The following is a 23,200-nucleotide window of genomic DNA, read 5'->3' on the forward strand; positions in this document are numbered from 1 at the left end:
GCTCACAGAACTCAGGCAAACACATGACTTACTATTACTGGCTTATTATAACGAATAAAACTCAGGAATAGCCAAGTGGAAGAGATACAGAGGGCAAGGTATGATGAAAGGGGCAAGAGATTCCACGCCCTCTCAGTGTGTACCACCCTCCCAACACCCCAGTGTGTTCATCAGCCTGGAAGCTCTCTGAACCCCTTTGTTAAGGGTTTTTATGAAGGGTCCATTATGTAGGCATGATTGATTAAATCACCGCCTATTGGTGAGTAACTCAATCCCCAGCCCCTCTCTTCTCCCCAGAGGTTGGGGATGGGTCTGAAACTCCCAACCCTCTAATCACATGGTTGGTTCCTCTGACAACTAGCCCCTCTCCTCCAAGAGTCACGTTATTAGCTTAAACTCAAGTGTGGTTGAAAGGGGCTTATAATGAATAACAACAGATGCTCCTCTCAGCCCTTCACTTGGGAAATTCCAAGGCTTTAGGAGTTCTGTACCAGGAACTGGGGATGAAGACCAAATATATATTTCTTATTATATCACAATATCACACATGGTATTAAAAGCCTCTTTTAAGTGTTGATATTGCAGTTAGTTTTCTTTTTCTTTTTTAATACATTTTTATTTATTTATTTTTGGCTGCGTTGGGTCTTTGTTGCTGCGTGCGGGCTTTCTCTAGATGCGGCGACCGGGGGCTACTCTTTGTTGCGGTGCGCAGGCTTCTCATTGCGGTGGCTTCTCTTGTTGCAGAGCACAGGCTCTAGGCGTGTGGTCTTCAGTAGTTGTGGCGTGTGGGCTCAGTAGTTGCGGCACATGGGCTCAGTAGTTGTGGTGCTCGGGCTTAGTTGCTCCACCACATGTGGGATCTTCCTGGCCTAGGGCTCGAACCCATGTCCCCTGCATTGGCAGGCGGATTCTTAACCTCTGCGCCACCAGGGAAGCCTGCAGTTAGTTTTCAATAACCTTAAATTGTCCTCTGAATTTATGATTATCCCAACAGCTTCAGGTACATTACCTCTCTATCTAAACCAAATATTTCAGGTGGTATTAAAAAGAAAACAAAACAAAACAAAAAAAGAGAAAGCCAGTTGTTATATATCAAATTTAAATTTCAGTTCTTGTTGAATAAGCCATAAATATCCTAGAAACAAAGAAAAACTTGCAGAGTTGTTATTATATTAGCATAGCAAGTGAATAAATGAATCTCTAATGAGTTAACGGTCATTATTATTTAAGAGATTCATCTGTTAGTCTAGTTTTTCTGCCTAATGCTAAGCTTATTAGCTAGAGTTGATATTAGAATAAAATGGAAGGTTGGAAATTATTATCAATACAAAGATATTTTGATGATTTCTCTCTGAGGAATTAGAAAAATAAAGGGCCCTGATTAAGGTGAGCAGAGTTGACTTGGGCAAATGTATTAGTGGAATTTAGTCCTCACTGCCAAGGTGTTTATCCAGCTTCTACACAGAGGCAGCAGATAGCAATGGGAGCATCTGTGCCCAGGGGAAGAGGTCCCCATCTGGAAAGGATTTGTCAGCTAGCCCTTAAAGCTTTTTGATGGGTTGCCAATATTTCCATTACAGATGTGGAGGCAACCAGCTCAGCAGTAGCTGTTTGTGTGGATTTTTTCATCTAGATCACGAGGGTAGGAGTCAACATGAGGGGAAGACTGGCAGAGAAGCCAAGAAGAAATGAGCCTGGTGTAGCAGAGAGAAGGACTATTCTGGGCAGGTCAGAACATACTGATTTTAGGCAAAAAAGTGCATAGCGTGGCTGCCATAGGGTGTTATAAAATTTCAACCAACAGACTTTGAGTTCCTGATAATGAAAATATGGAGCACCAGAGGGTCTAGATAAGATTTGGGTGTGATGATCCCAAACCTAGTCATAGGCTAGTTCCCTAACAAGTCACGTCTGCCTATTTTAGCACCACTTACTGTGTTCTGTTTCCTAGGGTTCTTGTAACAAAATACCACCAACTGGGTGGCTTACAAGCCATCACTCCCATCTGGCCTCCATCATCAGGTCGTGTTCTTCCCTGTGTGTCTCTCTGTGTCCAAATTTCCCTCTTTGTGTAAAGACACCGGTCACACTGGACTTAGGACCTACCCTCACCTAGTAATCAAACCATGGACCTCAGATTGGGACTTGAATACAAGTGCTGGGACTCAAGCCCGGCCAGAACCCAGATTGGGATTTGAACCCATGGTCTTTTAATTGAGATCACGCACCTGGTCGCAGGACTTAATGAAGCTCAGGTTCTTGATGTCTCCTCTCAGAAAGAATTCAGTGAGAGACAAAGTGATAGGTAAGAAGTGGGTTTATTTAGAGAGAAACACACTCCACAGACCGAGTGTGGCCCATCGTGGCCCATCTCAGAGGGTGAGAGGCCCCGAAATATGGGGTCGTTAGTTTTTATGGGCTGGGTAATTTCATAGGCTAATGAGTGGGAAGATTTTTCCAAGTATTTTGGGGAAGGGGTGGAGATTTCCAGGAATTGGGCCTCTGCCCACTTTTTGATCTTTGATGGTCGGCTTCGGAATGTCGTGGCGCTGGTGGGTGTGTCACTTCGATTATGCTAATGTATTACAATATTGTATAATGAGACTTAAGGTCCACTGGAAGTCAAATCTTCTGCCACCTTGGACCTAGTTGGTTCTAACCAGTTTTTGTCATGTCCTATGCCTGTGTCATGTTTTTAAAGGTTGTGCCCTGCCCCCTTCCCTCCTGTTTCATTATGACCTCTTAAAGTTGATTACCTCTGCAAAGACCCTATTTCCAAATAAGGTCACATTGGCAGTGTTACCAAACTCAAGAGTTCCCAGGGTGGCAGCGGGGGTGGAGGAGTGTTAGGGTTTGAAATTTTTGGAGTGGATACAATTCAATCCAGAACACTACCTAATACCTAGCTGCTCATTTGGCTCGGTTATCTGAGGTCCTTTAACCATGACAGGGAGTTGGGAAGGTGGTGACTTAGAGACAGATTAACAGGAGAAAATCAAATTTGATTATGGACATTCTGGGGCTCCAGGAGACTATGGGACAAGTTAGGCCATTGAGGCTTATGTGCCCTCTGAGAGAAGGAGAATCAGGGAGGGGTTTGGGGCTTCAGAGGGAAGGAAGGCAATTTACAGGAAGGTGAAAAAGGACAGGTGTTTGGTAAACAAATGCTTGCTAGGCCCTGCAGAGACAACTGACACAGAGAGGAATTTTAACAGACTTTGCTGGGTTTCTTCCTGTCCACACCCCTAGTTCCTATTATACTATAGTTATCTATGGTGATGATCCCTCTCTGGAACATGTTCCCTATCTACATTCTTCTTGGCAGTTAGGACAAAGGTCAAAGCCTCTTCCTGAGACTTTTGCGCCTTGATTGTCTTTAGCTTGAAATAATCTGCGTGCCAAAGAGACACATTTTGGGGTGGCATGTTTCGCTCCTCTGCGCTGTTCTCTTTCCTATGCTCTGTGAGGCCGACTGCATCTCACTTTGCCTACTATAATTAGAATTAGGAGGTCTAGATAGTGGAACAATGGTGTTAGCACTGCAAGGGCTGATTTCTTGCCCCACTGCTATCTCTCATGGATTTCCCTGAGCACTGATTGAGAAAATGGACCTATTTTAATAAGAATAACTTGAATTACCCCCAGAAGTGCCTTTCCAACTAAGGACTCAAAAGGAACCCAAAACATTTCACAGAATACCATTTTCTGTTCTCAGTTTAATTCCAGAAATATTTATTGAGCACTTTATCTGGCCTTTGTGTGAGACATCACGTGTGTGTGCTGGGGGAGGATCAAAAGGATTGGGAGTTACTCATTTTGGGAAACCTACAATTAGTTAGGAAGAAGCGTCTGTGTGCCTGAGCTGTTGGGAAACACTGTCAGGAAAGAGATGCTCAGGTCTCACATTGAGCGCTGGGGGCAGGCACACTTGGAGAGGAGCTTTGGGGTGAGGGGCAATGGGGGCAGGGAGAGCCATGCTGGGTAAAAAGGAAACATTTATAAGGAGGGCTTGAGCTGGCCTATGGTTTTTTTTTTTTTTTGCGGTACGCAGGCGTCTCACTGTTGTGGCCTCTCCCGTTGCGGAGCACAGGCTCCGGACGCGTAGGCTCAGGGGCCATGGCTCACGGACCCAGCCGCTCCGCGGCATGTGGGATCTTCCTGGACCGGGGCACGAACCCATGTCCCCTGCATCGGCAGGCAGACTCTCAACCACTGCGCCACCAGGGAAGCCTGAGCTGGCCTATGTTAGTGCAGAGGTTGGAGGGTGGGGTGTGCTGAAATCTTGGAAACAGATCATTTATTTGGTTTCAAGCAAAGGTTTCGTATTCCCCTGTGTAGACCTGGAATCTGGTGCACTTAAGGGTGATTGAATGTGCAGGGGCTGCCAGTCGGTTTTATTTACTATGGCAGGACAGAGACTCAGGTATGGGTGCTTCCTCTCAGTGCTCCTGGGACCTGAGGACATTGACTTGGGTCACTTGGTGACATTGGACAAGCCCAGGGAGCCCAACCGTCCTTGTGGAGTCCAATTCTGAGAGTCTTGGCCTGGTTCCCAGCCCAAGTGCTGCCCCACTGAGCATAGCGTTTGGTGAGTCTCTGGGTTAGTTTGCTGGGGCTGCTTTAACAAAGTACCTCAGGCTGGGTGGCTTAGACAACAGAAATTTATTTCTCACATTTTTTGGCAGCTGGAGGTCCTAGATCGAGGTGTCACAGGGCTGGTCTCTCCCGAGGCCTCTCTCCTTGGTGTGCAGACAGCCACCTTCTCGCTGTTTCCTCACGTGGTCTTTCCTCTGCGTGTACACATGAGTGTGTCCAAATTTCCTCTTCACATAAGGACACCAGTCAGATTGGATTAGGGCCCACGTCAATGGAATATTTAACTTTATCACCCCTCTAAAAGAGTCACATTCGGAGGTACTAGGGGGATAGGGTTTCAACATATGAATTTGGGGTGGGAGATTCAATTCAGTCCATAACAGTTTCTTCTCCAAGTCCCTTTGAACTTGATTTTGGACCTCTAGGGTTCAATTATGTTCTATTCATTGTCCTGCTCTTCTGACCCTTAGGCTCCCTGGAGTCTTGTAATCAGCATGAGAGGCACTTTGCAGGAAGGGGGAGTGATGCCTGCAATGCAGCCCTCAGACCTAGCCAAGCAGGGTCCTATCCTGGACTCCATATTTAAGGGACGCCACACTTCTCTGGCCTTCCTCTGGCTGTGTCCTCCCCATGGGATGAGATGCTGCAGGGCCAATGGGACATTGCCCCCCTGGAGCCTGCCCCTTGTCTTCCAGTCCGCACTCTTGAGTGTCTAGGACCTGGGAATTGCAGTGGGGGTGGGCCTAGGGGGTGGAGCTTAGGTTGTCCATACTCCTGCCCATAAGGCAGTTGGTGGTATAGGAACAGAGCATCTGAGGGGAAAATGGGTGGGACCAGAGCTGGGGGGGAGGGGGTGGGATCCTGCAGAAGCCCCCATGTACTCCCGACCCAGGCCCAAGGTAGAAGGGATGAGGCTGAGTGTCTGGGGGACCTAAGCTGATGACGCCTTCAGTGTAACCATGCTTAACCCTTTCTGTGATCTCCCCCAACACATGTACACACACACACACAGACACACACACACTTACAGCACTATTCTGGGTTTTTGGTTGGGTCAGAGCTATTTAGAGGTTTAAAAGTCACTGCCAAACTACAGGATGGTATGGTGATGGAGTGGGGCAGAGCCAGGAATGTCATTTAGTTAGTACACTGCCTGGAATTTCTTTGGGGTTAGGGGGGCAGTGTTCACCCCATGGATGAAGAAGTTATCACCTTCCAGGTTTGCCCGCTTAGCAGTGAGGACCTGGATCTCCCGTGTCCTTCAGAGTCTGGACACTGTTGCCCAACGCTTCAGGTTTCATCCACAGACAAACTGCTGACTGTGCGGACAGGGGATCCTCCGGGATAGCTGAGGTGATGTCTATTCTCACTTGCTTTCATCGGCTTCGGGGCCAGTGAGGCAGTTCCTCTATGATTTAGACGCAGAAAGAGTATGATTTGGGACAACTGGGGTACATTTTCCAGCTGCTGCGAAACCTGTGCTTCTTGAAAAGGGAGGCTTCAGATCTAACAAAAAACACACTTTTAAAAACAAAGGGAGGTGAAGAAAATGGAATCTCGAAGCCCAGAAGTATAGTTTATCATTTTATTCCTAATTCTGTTGTTTTGGACACTTTGTGGCATAGAGGGCCCTTAATTAAAGTAAAAAAAAAAGTTTTTTTCAATAGTGTAGATAAACTACAAAGCGTTTACATCTTGATTTGGGATCTTCCCATGACCTCCAATATGTGCTGTGCAGTTAAAGGGGACAAGGAAGGTTATGGTGGCTGTGGCTTTGCAGGATGTCCACAGACGGTCACCACAGGCAAGGGCTGGGCTTTCCTTTGCAGGCCAGAGAAGCTGGTTTTCTCAGTTCATCCGGAGTCCGCAGGCTGGGGTCCTGATCAACCGGCCAGAGGCTCTTGAGCGGTTCACTGAAAAAACAAAACTCCAGTTGATTCTTTTAAAATTAGAATAGAACTTCAAAGGGGAACAGACTTGTCAGCTTGTCAGTACACTTTTGTTTCAGGGTGAGAGTTTATTGGGGAAATTAAAATATTGAATACTACCAGGAAGTAGCTCGGGGAGCAATTCAAAGTGATTGGAATTGGATAAAGGAATTCTGCGCTGTGTCCCCCGTAGGGATCCCCTGATGGAGCTCCCTTACTCTTGGCCAGCGCTGAGGACCCCCCAACATCTCCTGCTTCTTGTCTCCACCCTTAACAGGTGACAATAAGACTCACAAGGAATCACACATTTTTAACCTTTTAGTGCCCTATTTGGACATTTCAGAAACCCTCTGGTCACACTCATGGGAACAGTGGGTGCTGGAGGTGGAAGGGACATGAGAATATATTGTGTCCAACCCACCCTTCCTCATTACATACATGAGAAAATGAGACCCAGAGGGCTGAAGTGACTTGCCCAGAGTCACACAGCAAGGTGGCTTGAACCCAAAACTCCTGAATGCGAGTCTAGTGGTGTGGTGAGATGAGGTAGCTTGAGGGGATAAAAAGACCACATCCTTCAAGTTCATACAGACCTGGGGTGAGCTCTGGCCCTGCCACTCAGCAGCAATCATAATAAAGACAACCAACGTTTACTGAGCTCTCACTCAAGGCCAGGTACTTTCTGAGTTCTCGCCACATTTCATTTTTATAACAACCCTGTGAAGTAGGTATCTCCATTTTACCAAGGGGGAAACTGAGGCACAGGGCAATTAAACTAACTCACCCATGGTCAGATTGTCAAGGGTGAATGCAGGCTCCCAGACTGCAGATCCTGTATTCTTTTTTTTTTTTTTTTTTTTTTTGCGGTACGCGGGCCTCTCACCGTTGTGGCCTCTCCCGTTGCGGAGCACAGGCTCTGGACGCGCAGGCTCAGTGGCCATGGCTCATGGGCCCAGCCGCTCTGTGGCATGTGGGATCTTCCCGGACCGGGACACGAACCCGCGTCCCCTGCATCGGCAGGCGGACTCTCAACCACTGCGCCACCAGGGAAGCCCCGATCCTGTATTCTTAACCACTACGTTCAAATTCATAAACTTATCTGAGGAGAATTTTCCTTGTCTGTAAAATAAGGTACATAATAGCTCCTTATAGGGATGTTGACAAAGTAGAAATAATGAACAAGACCTGCCTCATAGTAAGTGGGCATTTAATAAACAGCAGTGTTTTTTGTTATTTTATAACCAGTGTTGCTATTTTATTAGACCACGCTGTGCCCCCCATCCTTTGCTGAGATTTTGGAAGTCCCCTGGTCTGGTAAAGTGTGCACCCCAATTAGCAGCAGGAACACCTGGAAACTTGTTAGAAAGGCAAATTCTCTGGCCCCACCCCAGACCTACCGGCTCAGAGCTTGCAGGGAGGGGAGGCGGGAAGCGATCTGTTTACCAGGCCCTTCAGGTAATTCTGAGGCACGCTAAAGCTTGAGACCTCTGCTGCCTAGTCTTAGCACTTGTATCTTTACGAACTATTTCTCGTGGTGACTAATTAACTGTGTCCTAAGTTGGTGCATCTTATCTTCAATATCAGGCAGCACCTTTCCCCAGCTCGTGCCTTCCACCCTATTTTTCCATCTCATGTCGCATATATCTCTCTTGTGGAGACCTGCTCACAGAAAGATTTGAGCCAGCAATGAGGCTTTTGTGGATTGCCATTCCCAGTTCTGAGTGCTGGGAAAAGATGCAGAGCCCGGGCAGGCTGAGGATTCAGGAGACCCGTGGTCCACCTCCAGCTGGGCTAAGAGTTCCTAATTCTGTGAGTTTCTGCACCTTTGAGCTCTAATTTCCCCATGTGTAAATCAGATATATTAAAAGCTAGCTGCCCTTTTTAATGTCAAAGTTTGATTTTGAAATAATAAATATGAAAGCTCTTGGAAAAGCATCAAGTATTTATTACGAAGTAAAGTGTTGCTAATGCAATCTTTTTTTTTTCTTCTTGGTAGATATTTTAAGATTCAGAAATGCTTCATTTCTGGCTCCTTCTCTCCCTGTCTTTACAATAAATTCTTTCTCCTCATCTGGTGGGGGTGTGGCCAGATGTGCTACTGGATTATTCCTCCTGGACATGTCTGTTGCCATGTGTCTGTGAGTACAGGCATCTCAGGTACCGGGCTGGGATGTGCACGTTGGACTGTTTTATCAGCTTTTGCTCACTAGCTACACTTGGCCATTTCATTTTCATTCATTGAATGATGTCTCATCACCATTTACTTTAGTTATTTATTTATTTTAAAGGTGAATTTTAATTTAATTAATTTATTTATTTATTTTGGTTGAGTTGGGTCTTCATTGCTGTGCACGGGCTTTCTCTAGTTGCGGCCAGCGGGGGCTCCTCTTCGTTGCAGTGCGCGGGCTTCTCATTGCGGTGGCTTCTCTTGTTGCAGAGCATGGGCTCTAGGCGCACGGGCTTCAGTAGTTGTGGCTCACAGGCTTAGTTCCTCCGTGGCATGTGGGATCATCCCCGAGCAGGGTTCGAACCCGTGTCCCCTGCATTGGCAGACAGATGGCGCCTCCAGGGAAGTCCACCATTTACTTTAAACAAGAAAATTCAAACGTGTTCCAGAGGGAGCCAGCCACACACAAATGTGATGGGCTTTGGGGATCACTGAGAAATGTATTCCATCCCCAGATATTCCTGTTCCTATCATGTGACACTGAAGATGAATTTCTTTTATTTGAGGCATCGCTTCTTCCCCAAACACCTCAGCAAACTTGCCTGTTAAGTCTTAGTTGCATCTGACACTGTTTCTTAGGACAAACTAATGGCAGTAGGCTTGCTGGCCCAGAGGTCAGATCTTTTATAAGGTGCTTTCCTAAAAACCTCATTATTCTGCCCTCAGTAGGAGATGCCCATGTCTGTTTCGTTATCCTGCCACCAACATCAGAAGCTCCCTTTATGAAAACTGGTGCGGGGCTTCCCTGGTGGCGCAGTGGTTGAGAGTCCGCCTGCCGATGCAGGGGACACGGGTTCGTGCCCCGGTCCAGGAGGATCCCACATGCCGCGGAGCGGCTGGGCCCGTGAGCCATGGCCGCTGAGCCTGCGCGTCCGGAGCCTGTGCTCCGCAACGGGAGAGGCCACAACAGTGAGAGGTCCACGTACTGTAAAAAAAAAACAAAAAAACAAACAAAAAAAACTGGTGCCAATTTGATAGATTCATAAATCGGTTTACTTTACATTTAAAAAAAATTGGTAATAAGGGTTTTTCTTTCTAAGTCTACCTGCTATTCATACTCTTCACTCCCTTTTCTATGTCTGTGTTAGTTGGGTTCTTACTGATTTTTTAAAGTTCGTTCTACAGATGAAGGATATGACTCAGTCATATCAGCTGCAAATCTCTTCCTCAATGTGTTGGTTGCTTTTTGTTTGTTATGATTTTTTTTTTTTTACAATTATAATAAGGACTTTAGTGAAATCCATTCATCTTTGACTTTGTAATTTCTTTCATTATCTTTTCTTAGAAAGCCACTCCTAACCCTTAAGCCTCTTAACGTTTGCCTACATTTCAGTAGGGGGCTGGAGAGGGCTTTTTTCCCCTGGGCTCTTTTCTCTGCATCTTACTGTGGTACTGTGGTGCTGGGGTGAGGTCAGGCTTGGTCACATGTGTGTCATCTCCCTGCAGGTTCCTCACCTTGCTGGGCCTCACCCTTCCTCTGGCTGGAACTGTCTACGTGGCAGCCACCAGGTGGAGGTCAGACCGCAAGGCATCACCCACACACGGAGCACATTCGGCCACTTACGGGAGTCTGCCTTTGAGAGAGCGGGTGAGGAGTGAGCAAAGAAACACAATCCAACGGACTGATTGCCTTGCCCATCCCTCACTGTCAGGAACCCCGAGCAGAGGGAAAAGTAGGTATTTATTATTTCAAGACCGCTCATGAGAGGTGACTTAGATGACGACACTATTAGAAAATAATCCCTGCAGAGCTGGGGTCTAGTGATGCCCGAGGGCTTCTAAAAGCTGGAGTGAAGGTTGGGTCTCTACTCTTCACAGTTCAGTCTTTGTTTAGCATCAGTGTGTTCAGGCGAGGTCGCTGAAAATGCTGCTTTCTTTCTTAGCTACAATTATCCAGTGTGTTTTTGTGCAACTCAGAGTCTAGGTCAGAACAGAGATTGGGTTGCACTATGGTAATCCTCTAAGGGACCATCCCATGAGCACGATGTCTATTTTCAGTGTCACAGCTACACAGATGACTCACAGAACCTTCCTGGCATTCCTGAGGTAAATGATTTACACATAAGCTGAAGCCAGGGGAGTGACTGTGCAAAAAACAGGAGGGGATTACAATGGAAATAGACAACCTGGCACAGCGTAGTGACAGGCTGGGTAGGGATAAGTCACAGCGGGTTGTGATTTAGTTAAAAATCGAGAGCGTTACCTTTATTTCCACCTGCGCATATGGCAAGGCAAATACACACACACATTCTGAAACAACAATAGCCTCACATGCAAGTAATTTTAGAAGATGTGGAATAATTTTTGTCAGAGCCTCTGAGGTCCACGCGATTGTCCTTCCTTTACTCCAACGAGAGGGAAAAAAACAAAACAAAATTTCAGTGACTGGACCAGAAGAATAGGAATATGTGCTCGAGTAGCTGCAGGGAACACATCCAGTGGGGAAGGCACAGTGATGACTTTATCAGATGCTATTTGGATCTTCAGGCAAAAACAAAGACAGCAGCAACATCAACAAAAAACCCCAACAATGAGAAAAACAGCAAAAGCATGTTTGTATAAAGATGATATAATATAAGTGCTGAGAAGGCTTAGAGGTCCCTGTGCAACCTCCTTCCCAAATCGGAAGCCCTCGGAACCCATCGTGATGGGAAGTTTCATCGTCAGGCTTCTGCACGGCGGCAATCCCTGCTGCCCTATAATTTCTACTCTTGGGCCCTGGTTTTTGCCCTCTGGGGTCTCAGAAAATAAATCTACTTACTCTCTTGTTTCTATTACGACCCTGTCAGATGTTGAGGACAGTTTTGATGGGCTCCCCCAAGCCTCAGACCTCTCCATTATTTCTCACCTCACGTGGTTCAAGAACTCTCTATGCTCCCTGGCAGCCATCTAGAAGGTTCCAGGGTGGGCGTGGCAGAAAGAGCATATGCTTAGCAAATCCCAGGCAAACCTGCCTTGGTTTCTAACTCTGCCCTTGGTCAGGTTGTTTGACCTCTAAGAACCTCAGTTTCCACATGTGTAAAATGGGGACATTTCATGGAATTTGTTGAAGGAATTCAATGAGATAATGTGTCCTCACCTTCTCCTAATTCGTTCCTCTTTTCCTTGTTCTTCCAGTTAAACCAGGAGAGGGAGGAATGGATAGGGGCTTTAATTGGTCAAGACCTCTTTCTAGACTGACCTTGCTGAGGTCAACTGGGTTCCGGGGTCCTGCCACATGCTTCTAATTGTCAGCTTGAGGGTGAGCCTACAGTCACCAAAATTCACCATTGCTTATCATTGGGTGAAAGGTTAACCCACAGAGCCTGCATTTTAAGACAAGCTCACAGGCAGACACACCTACTATGGTTCTAGGAATCAGCCCCTGAAACTTTAGGCTCTTCACCCAAAATAAGGCTCTCCCTGATTGGGACACTTAAGGTTGTGTTAACTTTTTCAGCAGCTACATTTAACTGTGGTCTCAAAATGGGGGGTTTCTGTGTTCCATTGCTGTAACAGTTTTTTTTTTTTTGTATTTAATACCATCAGAGTAAAATACCACATTCCTGAATGTTTGGAAATAATCAAGATGGAGAGACCCTTAGGTTCAGCATTTTTTTCTCTCTACTTTTACACTCACCAGGAAGTCAAATCAACATAAGACCACTGTGTCTTCTAGATGTTTAGAGCCAAATAGGGTATTTCGGATTCCTAGTTCTTTATACTCCAAATAATCATTGCATTTGCTTAGAATGGTTTCCTGTTACGTGAGCCTGTTGTTTACTATTTAGATGAGAAAAATACCAGTGAACTTTGAGGACATCTTCATGAAGTAAATAGCTATGGATTTTGGCCCCAGGGCTCTTACTCTGTGGTCTGTTGCTTAAAGTGGGCTCACAGTAATAATCACTGAGAAAATTCAGAAATTCGAAGCACTGTCACACCCATGTTTCTCAAACTTGGGTGAACACTAAAATCACCTGGAGGGCTTGTCACCACACAGATTCCCAGGCCCTGTCCCCTAAGACTCTGATTCTGTAGGTCTGGGGTGGAGCCTGGGACTGTGCATTTCTAACAAGTTCCCAGGGGATGCTGAAGCTTCCGGTCCAGACACCCCCACGCAGGTAACCGCATGCATGGCTTCACCTGACCCTCCCTGTGCTCCTGTGGTTTGTGATACTTTTCATTTACAAATGAGCGAAACGGAACTCAGAAAGGCTGTCTTCTCTATAGGTCAGTTATTTTCAGACGATCTGATAGCTACTGCTAGTTAAGTTCACCCGCAAGTAGAATTTAGATGAAAAAAAAAATAATGACAGCAAAATGTATTCAGTTCTTGCTTGCCAAGTTAGGCATTGGGCCAGATTTTGGACAAATATTGTTCTTGAATCCTTACAACAGCCCTGCCAAAAATGTGCTCGGTTTAAAAGTGAGGGAAGAGGTTCAGAGAGGTAAAGGAATGGGCAGAACTGGGCAAAGCCAGGCCCCGTGACTCTGCTTTGCAGTTTGTGGCTTCTCGGGGAACCGAGGGGAGCCAGGATACGAGGTATAGGACACTGCCGGTTGTGCTGTGACAATGCCAATTCCTGGGGAGAGAAAATTCTTCTAAATGGAAGGGTGCGTTTCGTGCCTTCAGGCAGACACATCTGAGAGCGACGACGCCAATGGAAGAACTCTTCTTTACAGCTGAAACCTCAAAATGCTAGTTAATTATGCTCTTCCATTTAAGAAATTGATTTAGATTTCCAGAGCTTGGTTATAAGCCAGATCTCGATTGTGAATAAGTTTCTATTCTGCAAGGACTTCTTCTGCCCACAATGTTTAAGGCACCCGGCTACGTCCTGGAGAAGAAATGAGTCTCTTGGAGCCGGCTTGAGTTTTGGAGGCTCCCGTTGCACAATTCCAGATACTTAATCGGCTCTCAGGACGAGCCAAGTCAAATTTGTTTTAAATTAAAGGGAATAAATTAAGTAGAAGGGATTCACCCTTCTTAAACAATAGGGCTTAAAAGAGTGAGTGGTAGTAGCTGTGACACTATCTTATTTGTTTTTCACAATAATCCCATGATTATAAGATCTACTTTGCTTCCCATTTTGCAGAGGTGGAAATTTAGGCCAGAGAAGTTAATTCGCTTGCCAGAGGTCACAGAGCTAATATGTGACAGCTAGATTCAGAGCCAGGCGTGTCCAACTAACGATAAGGTCTGCACCCTTACCTTCCGCTCCACCTGCCGCTCTGTTTTCATACCGTGACAGGTAGAGATGTTGTTGGCAAGTGACCCATTCTTGGGAAAGCACTGGGGATGCCATTTCAAGTGACACGCTGGCCTTATGGAGCATGTCATTTCTTAACGATGTCTAAATCTCCCTTGCCTCAACCCTTTGTAAACCAGGACTGGGTCGGGGGGTGGCAGGCGTTGGCATTTTGGGGACCGAGCTCGGGGAGCGTATTCTATACGGGACACTGGGGCACCAACCTCAGGTCAAGACTGTTAGGGAAAGTCAAGGTTCGTAGGGGAGGGAGACGAAGTCCAAAGGTCCACAGATAGATCAAGAGGGGACCACGGAGAACTGAGTTGAGCTTTCCAGGGTCGCAGGGAGGGAGCGTCCGTGTGGCGGCCAGGATCACTCGTTTGTGTCTTTTGCCTCTTGTCTGTGGGGCAGCGTGTGGACTGGTCTGGCTTTCAGGGTGGACAGTGACACCTTTGCTCCCGCCCAGGATTTCTAGGAGCCATGGACCGTGCTCTGAAATGCTTTTCTTGGCAGAAGAATGTGCCGGCCCTCTGGGCCACAGAGATGCCAGGAAGCACGTGCTCTGCCCTGAACGGCCTCTGATAATTGAGTTTCCTCTGTCGTGTCTGGGCACGCCGGTCAGCTGACCGCATGGCTGTCTTTGGGTGTGGAATGCTGAGGAATCTTTACACGAGCCGTCGAGGAAGAGAGGAGCTTTTGTGTAGGGGGATCACGTTGGGCCCTAGGGCGGGAGGCCGCAGCCTTCCACTCGAGCAGCCTTCCTTCTGTTTTAGAGACAGAGCCACGACTTCCCATAAATGCGTTTTCCAGGCCAGTGTCCAGTGGTTGTTTTATCTCCTCTTGGGTGTAAATCAGGCACCTGATGACCAGGTGAATAGTGATCACTGAGTATTGTATTTTCATCGTCCAAAGAGCTGGGTTCCCTCTATCATGATGAATAAATCCAGAAACTTTTTTCTTCTCTCCTGGAAAAATGGGCAAATATAAATAAATATTGGGCACTAGTGTGAAATCAGTGTTTTCTCGACTTTCTTTCTGCTGCTATACTCCTGACGCACTCCCATCAACAGAGTGGAACTCTCTAAGTGGGGACCAAACACACATATCAGAATTGAGGGGAGGGGCCTGCCCGGCGTGGTTTGAAGATCCTCCCGCGAGATCTGAACCAAGAGAAACAGGTGATGCTGCTATAGCCCCAGGGGCGCTGCTGGCCCTGTAGAGGCACAAAGGAGCGCAAAGCCCCGGTTACGATTAGCTACCTCAGACAGCATCTCTCTCTCTTTTCTTTTTAACTTTTTATTTTATATTGGAGTATAGCTGATTGAAGTATTTGTTGTTGTTGTTTGTTTGTTTGTTTTTCACCATCTCTTATTCCCAAGTTCTCCTCTTAAGTGAATTACGGGGATGCATAAAACCCTCTCAATACAACTGAAAGCTAAAGATGTTCTTCTTGCTTCTTCTGAAAAGATAAATCACACGATTTTCTTCCGTTAGATAAAAAGGTATTGCTTTTTATGTCTGTTACAGATAATGTGCTTGAATGGAAAGCCAGAGTCCTTAAAACTCCATTGTACCTTGATTCTCGGAGTGGCCCATTCTATCTCGGCGTCGACACAGTTTTCCTGATCAGGTAAAATGGTGTTTTCTCTGCTGTAGTGCTTGTGGCTGCTTGTTTGGGGATGTGTGGATGTGGATGTGTGGCTGTTCTCACTTTAGTGAGAACAATTGAATGGCTCACGTGGACTCACCTTGGCCTTTGCTTCTGTGCATCTCTGGACAGCACTGTTGTCACCGGTTCCTCTCTTTCATATCTTCAGTTTATTAAATGATTTAGGATGGCCCTCTAAAATGGGTCTTTTACAAAAGGTGGTTTTATTTATCAAAATTGTTTATTTCAGTGGTTCTCAAATTCTGGCTCATGGTGTGATGCAAATTCATGATCAAGTTGTCAGTTCTCACTACGGTGAAATGATGTGATATTACATAAAGCTATATTTAGTTAAATTAACTACTAAGAGGTAGATTTCCTTAAATGTTTGATAAATGTAAGGCACTGTGTTAAGTCCTTTGCAGCATTACCTCATTCAATCCTCATAATGTTCCTATACAGTAGGGACAACTGTTATAATAAAATCCCCAGTTTTTTCGCTCTTTTTCTGGTTGAAGTGAAATTCACGTCACATAAAATGAACCACTTAAAAGTGAATGATTCAGTGGCATTTAGTACGTTTACAATGTTGTACAACCACCACTTCTATCTCTTTTCATCATCACCAAAGAAAACCTCATACCCATTAAGCAGTTTCTCCCCAGTGCCCCCTACCTCCAGTTTTTGGAAATCTGCTGTCTGTGTCTGAGGATTTACCTGTTCTAGATATTTCATATCAATGGATCCCACGATATGTAGCCTTTTGTGCCTGGCTTCTTTCGCTTAGCATGATGTTTTTGAAGTTCACCTATGTTGTAGCACAAGTGTAGTACTTCGCTGCTTTTTAATGGGTGAGTCATATTCCTTGTATGGCTAGACCACAAAATCTCCATTTTTTTTCTTTTTTTTTTTTTTTTTTTTGCGGTACGCGGGCCTCTCACTGTTGTGGCCTCTCCCGTTGCGGAGCACAGGCTCCGGACGCGCAGGCTCAGCGGCCATGGCTCACGGGCCCAGCCGCTCCGCGGCATGTGGGATCCTCCCGGACCGGGGCACGAACCCGTGTCCCCTGCATCGGCAGGCGGACTCTCAGCCACTGCGCCACCAGGGAAGCCCCAAATCTCCATTTTAAAGATAAGAAAATTGAGACTAAAGAGGATAGTCCTGGTGGACCCATCGTCTAAACCCAGGCAATCCGACTGCAGAGTCTGTGTTCTAGCCACTGTGCTGGCCTGCCTCTACCTCCTTTGGGTTAAATATCTCTTCCTTCGTAGGGAGATGGTGCTGGCAGATGGAAGCTATTTTTATTAAATGCTAAGCATTCATCCATCCAACCGTGCTCTATTGAATGCCTGTTTGCCAGGCATTGTTCTAGGTCCTGAGGATACATCAATGGGTAAAACAAACAAGGGCTTCTCACGGGGCCTCCGTTTATGTCTCTGTGTGTGTGTGTGTGTGTGTGTGTGTGTGTGTGTGTGCGCGCGCGTGCATGATTGGCAATAAACAAATAAATAAACAAGAAACAATCTATAGTAATAAACATCAGGAAAGAAATAGAACAGGGGGTTGTAGCTGTTTAGACTAGGTCAGACAAGGCTTGTCTGATGAGAGGCTATTTGATCTGAGACCCAAATGGCAAGAAAGAGCCGGCCATGGGAAAATCAGGATGAGACAGTTTCAGGCAGAGGGAGTAACTAGTACCAAAGTCTACGGCAAGAGAGGGAGAGCCTTGTTAAAGGAGCAGGAGGAAGGCTGAAGCATGGTGAAGGTGGAGGAGATGAAGACAGGAGAGACAGGCAGGGCTGGACTGTGTAGGACCTTGCAGCAACGCTAAGGAGCTTGAACATGGGTCCTGGCGGACTGGGGAGTTGCTGGATTGCGTTAATTTGGAAAGTGATATGATCTGGCATTTTAAGAACAATCACGCTGGCTCCTGTGTTAATAATAGACCTAAGAAGGTCAAGAACAGAAGCAGGGAGGTCGATCAGGCGACTTTTGCCATATTTCAGATGAAAAATGATAAGCCTTGGACTGCAGTAGTGGTGGTTAGAATAGAGAGACAAGGTCATGTTCAAGAAATGTCTTAGAAGTGGAAATGTTAGGACCTGCTGATGGATTGGATGTGAAGTGTGAGAAAAAGAGAAGCGTTGAGGACCATTTCTGCTTTCTGCTTTGGTAACTGAGTGGGTGGTGATGGTATTCATTGAGACAGAGAACACTGGAGAAGCAGGGTTTGGAGGGGAAAATCAAGCTTTCTTTTTTGGACAAGTTAAGATAAAGGGACCTTTTAGACATCCATGTAGAGACGGTAAGTAAGCAGTTTGCTGTGTAAGTCTGGAGATCAGTGGAAATGTCAAGGTTGGAGATGGAAATCTTGGAGTTCTTGGGATCCATGCAGAATTTAAAGCCTTGGTACTGAATCCTAGGACCTCTGGTGTCCCAATCTGTAGAAGCTGGGAAAAAGGGGAGGAGCCCCAGAGGAGTCTGAGAATGAGGGACCTGTGAAATGGGAGGACAAGTAAGACACCTCAGGGACCAGGTAACCAAGAGAAGAGAGCAGTTCAAGAAGGAAGGGTGTGGTCTACGGGGCTCACGCTGGGGGAGTTGAATATGCCAAGAAGTGATCTTTGCCTTTGGCAACATGAAGGCCTCCTGGTGACCTTGTCCACAGTGCCTCCATGGAACGATGGAAGAGGAAGCCTGGCTGGATCGGGGCAAGGATGGAAGGATGTGGAGTCGCTGACTGGGGAGTGGGGCCAGATGGTTAGTGGGGATCAGAGAGGTCATTAAAGAGAGGCGATTCAAGGACATGTCTATGTAGGATGTTGGGAACGGCCGAAAAGGAAGGCACATACTGATGGGTGCTGGAGAGCTTGGTGTTGGCCAAACAACAGAGCCATCTTCTGATCGTGCCTCATTAAAAAAATTTTTTTACAAGTCCATGACATTAAAAAGTGTATGAGCAGGGCTTCCCTGGTGGCGCAGTGGTTGGGAGTCCGCCTGCCGATGCAGGGGACACGGGTTCGTGCCCCGGTCCGGGAAGATCCCACATGCCGTGGAGCGGCTGGGCCCGTGAGCCATGGCTGCTGAGCCTGCGCGTCCGGAGCCTGTGCTCCGCAACGGGAGAGGCCACAGCAGTGAGAGGCCCGTGTACCGCAGGCCTCTCAAAAAAAAAAAAAATGTGTATGAGCCACTGGCTTAGGTAAGAAGTAGCTCCCAAACAGGAATTACAAATAACCGTCCATTTTCTGCAGCACTTACTTTTCTGCTCTCCTGGTGTCTTGCTCCCTCTCCTCTTTCAGGTTTTTACTCAGATGTCACCTTCACAGCAGGCCTTCCTTGTCCTCTCTATTTATTTTATTTTATATATATTTTTAATTTTTAAAAATGTTTATACAATTTTTAAAATAAATTTATTTCTTTATTTAATTTATTTTTGGCTGCGTTGGGTCTTTGTTGTGGTGTGCGGGTTTCTCATCACGGTGGCTTCTCTTGTTGCAGATTACGGGCTCTAGGTGCACAGGTTTCAGTAGTTGTGGCGCACGGGCTTAGTCGCTCCGCAGCATGTGGGATCCTCCCGGACCAGGGCTCGAACCTGTGTACCCTGCATTGGCAGGCGGATTCTTAACCACTGCATCACCAGGGAAGTCCCAAAAACGTTTATACAGTTTTTAAAGGCGACTTTCCATTTGCAGCTATTACAAAATATTGGCTATATTCCTTGTGTTGTATAGTACATCCTTGAGCCTGTCTTATACCCAGTAGATTGTACCACCCTTCCCCACCCCATTTTGCCCCTCCCCTCTCTCCCCACTGGTAACCGGTAGTTTGTTCTCTCTATCTGTGAGTCTGCTTCTTTTCTGTTATATTCACCAGTTTGTTGCATTTTTTTAGATTCCACATATAAGACTTCATGTGTCCTGATTTATCGTTTTTCTTTATCTAACAGACTGTAGATGCCACTTTATTTATATATTTATATATTTATTTTCTGTCTCTCTCCACTGGACTAGAAGGCAGGATATGTCTCTGCTTTGGGTACTGCTGTTATCAGCGCCTAAAGCAGTGCTAGGCTTTTAGTACTGCTCAATAAGTAGTTGTCGAAATGACTTCTTAATTGTTTAATGACTCTGGCGCGGTAGGTTCTTGGGGGTAATGCAGAGGAAGTAGGGCACAGAATGAGCTGAGACCTGACCACTAGGGCAGCAGCTCGTGCTCGGAGGTGGCCAGAGTGACAACAGAGAGTAGCCCAGACGGGCAAGAGGCAGAGTCCACCGTCTGCACTGAACAAGGCCATGATATGGGAACCACTGGGCACCAGACATTCCAAGAGGGCATAGCTGGGTCTAACCAGGCAGTTGAAGTCCAAGTGCAGGGTGGGAGGCTCTGGAGAGGGTGGGGAGGTCCGCCCAGGGGACAGCAGTTCAAAGACCAGAGCTCTGTTCCCTGCAAGGAGACTAGTAAGAACAAGAAAAGGACGCCTTAGGCTGGCTAGGACTGGTTGGCAGAGCTCCAAGTCCGCGGAGGGGAGCTGGCGAGGACAGATCAGGATGGCTGGAACCAAAGCAAAACTCAAGCTGGAGACTTGCCACTAGGAGGGAAGAATGAAGGGCACGAAAGGCCACTGGTCATCCCAGGGCCATCAGTGGGAATCAGAGACAACAGAGAGCCATTGGGTCAGCCCTGAGTTATCCACAACACAGGCCAAGGCCACAGAGATTTCAGATGTCCAAGAAAACTACAAAAAAGCACTGTTTTTATTATAAAGGTAACCTACCTGACCCTGGGCTCAGTCTGGGGCCCAGGGAGTGCTTGCTTTTATCAGTGCTCCTCAGAATATGGTCTCTTCCAGAATCATCTGGAAGCTTGTCAGAAATGCAGATTCTCGGGCCCCACCCCAGGTCCACTGAATCAGGCACTCTGACTGTAACAAGCCCTCCAGGTGATGCTGCTGCCCGCTAACATCTGAGAACCGCCGTGCCAGCCCTGGCGTGAAAAGCTGAGAGTGGCAGAGTGGGAGCCAACAGATCCTGACACAGTGCAAGAGATGACATACGTTTCTTTTTTCTTTATTCCTATTTGCTTGTGTTTCTCATTGTCAGTCTCAGTAACTGTTTTTTCTTTTCCCCTTCCAATTTTCATTTTATTACTTTAGAAAGTGCACATCGTCTTTTAAATAAAACTTTCATTTGAACAATGGAAATATTACTAACAGTGATATGTAGTATTGCCATTGTGCTAAGAGATTAAAGTCTTTTATCTCATACAAATCTCACAATGAACCTATAAAGTTGGAAGCAATATCGGGCCCACTTTTACAGATAAGGAGGTTGATGTTTAGAGATGAAATAACTTGCCCAAGTCCTCCCAACTAGGGAAGTTAGAATCAGAACTGAAACATAATGTTTTTTCATGGCAAATCTATGTCTTAATCACTGTCACTAATATATTTACACAGTAATACTAAACACTTCTGATGATCACTGGTGATGGTTTTGGAATCCTTTTCTATCTCTCAGGCTGACTTCATACATCTGTGTTGCAGGATTTTATTCTTTCCCAGTCTGTTTAGGTCACTGGGTCTTTTGAGCCTCCTGGAACGAGTTCTCTTGTTCAGAGTGTGTTTTCCTGCCAGGCTTTCTCTTTGTTCTGTCTCTGTGAACTTAGGATGGTGCATGCCCGCACACAGAGTGAGACCCTGATTCATTCTTTCCGGAAATTAAGAGGCGGCTGGAATCAGAATTGGCTGTGCTACTTCCTCAACTCAGCGCTCTCTTTTACATGTCTCTATAAATTTTGTTCCTATTATAGTGAATCCAATTTGCTACATCTCTAAAGAAACTCTTGCTGGAAGAGAATAAAGGCATTCTCCAAGCCTCCCTGATCCCTTCCAAATCCTGCCCAACACATACACAGCCTTATTTTGCAAGAGGAAACACATTTGTTCTTTTTTTAAAAAAAATTTATTTATTGGGCTTCCCTGGTGGCGCAGTGGTTGAGAGTCCGCCTGCCAATGCAGGGGACACGGGTTCGTGCCCTGGTCCGGGAAGATCCCACGTGCCGCAGAGCGGCTGGGCCCGTGAGCCATGGCTGCTGAGCCTGCGCGTCCGGAGCCTGTGCTCCGCAACGGGAGAGGCCGCAGCAGTGAGAGGCCCGCGTACAGAAAAAAAAAAAAAAAAAATTATTTATTTATTTTTGGCTGCACTGGGTCTTCGTTGCCGCACGCGGGCTTTCCCTAGTTGCGGTGAGCGAGGGCTACTCTTCGTCGTGGTGCACGGGCTTCTCATTGTGGTGGTTTCTCTTGTTGTGGAGCACGGGCTCTAGGCATGCGGGCTTCAGTAGTTGTGGCTCACAGGCTCAGTAGTTGTGGTGCACAGGCTTAGTTGCTCCGCGGCATGTGGGATCTTCATGGACCAGGGCGCGAACCCGTGTCCCCTGCACTGGCAGGCGGATTCTTAACCACTGCGCCACCAGGGAAGTCCAACACGTTTGTTCTTTAGTGAAACACCCACAAGGGTCATTGCTATAAGTGTCAAAAGATTGGGAAACTCAAAAGGTACAAACTCGCAGTGATGAGACCAATAAGTACCAGGGATGTAATGTACAACATGGTAAGCATAATGAGCACGGCTGTGTGTTTTATATGAAAGTTGTTCAGAGAGGAAATCCTAAGAGTTCTCATCGCAAGGAAAACAATTTTTTTTCTATTTCTTTAATTTTGTGTCTCTATGAGATGATGGATGTTTGCTGACCTTATTGTGATCATTGCTCCATGACGTATGTGAATCAAATCCTTATGCTGTACACCTTAAATTTATACTGTGCTGTGTGTCAATAATAACTCAACAAAACTGGGGAAAAAATGGTTGGGAAGCTCACTCACATACTTGCTTACCATCAAGTTATAACCCAAAGGCATCGCCTCAGTTTCTTTAGCTGAACGTTCTGGGTAATGAATTTGTCATCAGGATACGTTGGTTAAGAAGAATTCTAACTGGGATCTTGGGCAGCCCACTTAGGCTTTGAGTCTCAATTTCCTGACTAGGTAAGCAGGGATGGTAATATTTTCCCTTTTGCCTAGCAGGGCTGTTTATTCATCTATTCAGTCATTCACTCAACAAACATTTACTGCAGAGTTGTTTGGTATGGCTGGAGAAGCAAAACCAACACCATTAGTGAAAGTGCTTTGAAAATGATGTGACACTACAGAAATGGAAAGCCTTGATGTTATTACTTCAAAAGACCAATGTGGTAGTTATTAGTGTCAATCACCAAGTATTTCTGGCTCTCCTCCCTCCAGGTACTTGGTAACATTCCACTTCCTGGCCCCATGATGCTTGGGTGGGCTCCATCACTAGGTTTGACGCATGAGTAGTACCTGGTCTTACTATTATGCTAACAACTTTAAGCACGTCACGTCTGGGCTAGAACGTTTACTTATTAACTTGAGGCCCTCCAGAACGCTCTTGTCCTATGTCCTCTACCATGGTCACTGCTGAACTAGCAGTTAGTGGCCGCTCCATCAGCCTGCCTCCCATAGTGAGGAAGTTGCTGAGCCCAAGGTGACTGGCCA

At 46.3% G+C, this 23,200-nt stretch overlaps 1 protein-coding gene across 1 annotated transcript in view; it reads left to right on the forward strand.

Moving 5' to 3' along the window:
• The window catches only part of LOC309830539 (O-acyltransferase like protein-like), a gene marked incomplete at both ends in the record, with an annotated part of 63,859 nt that overhangs the window by 19,591 nt on the left and 21,068 nt on the right, over positions 1–23,200 (forward strand). Inside the window, 6 exon segments of the mRNA XM_082667132.1 lie at positions 8,521–8,662; positions 10,198–10,424; positions 14,449–14,559; positions 14,562–14,573; positions 14,576–14,626; positions 15,510–15,612. Of these exon segments, the coding sequence (XP_082523258.1) occupies positions 8,521–8,662; positions 10,198–10,424; positions 14,449–14,559; positions 14,562–14,573; positions 14,576–14,626; positions 15,510–15,612 (646 nt within the window).

This window comes from Grampus griseus, assembly GCF_964374135.1.
Source record: "Grampus griseus genome assembly, chromosome: 12".
Taxonomy (NCBI): domain Eukaryota; kingdom Metazoa; phylum Chordata; class Mammalia; order Artiodactyla; family Delphinidae; genus Grampus; species Grampus griseus.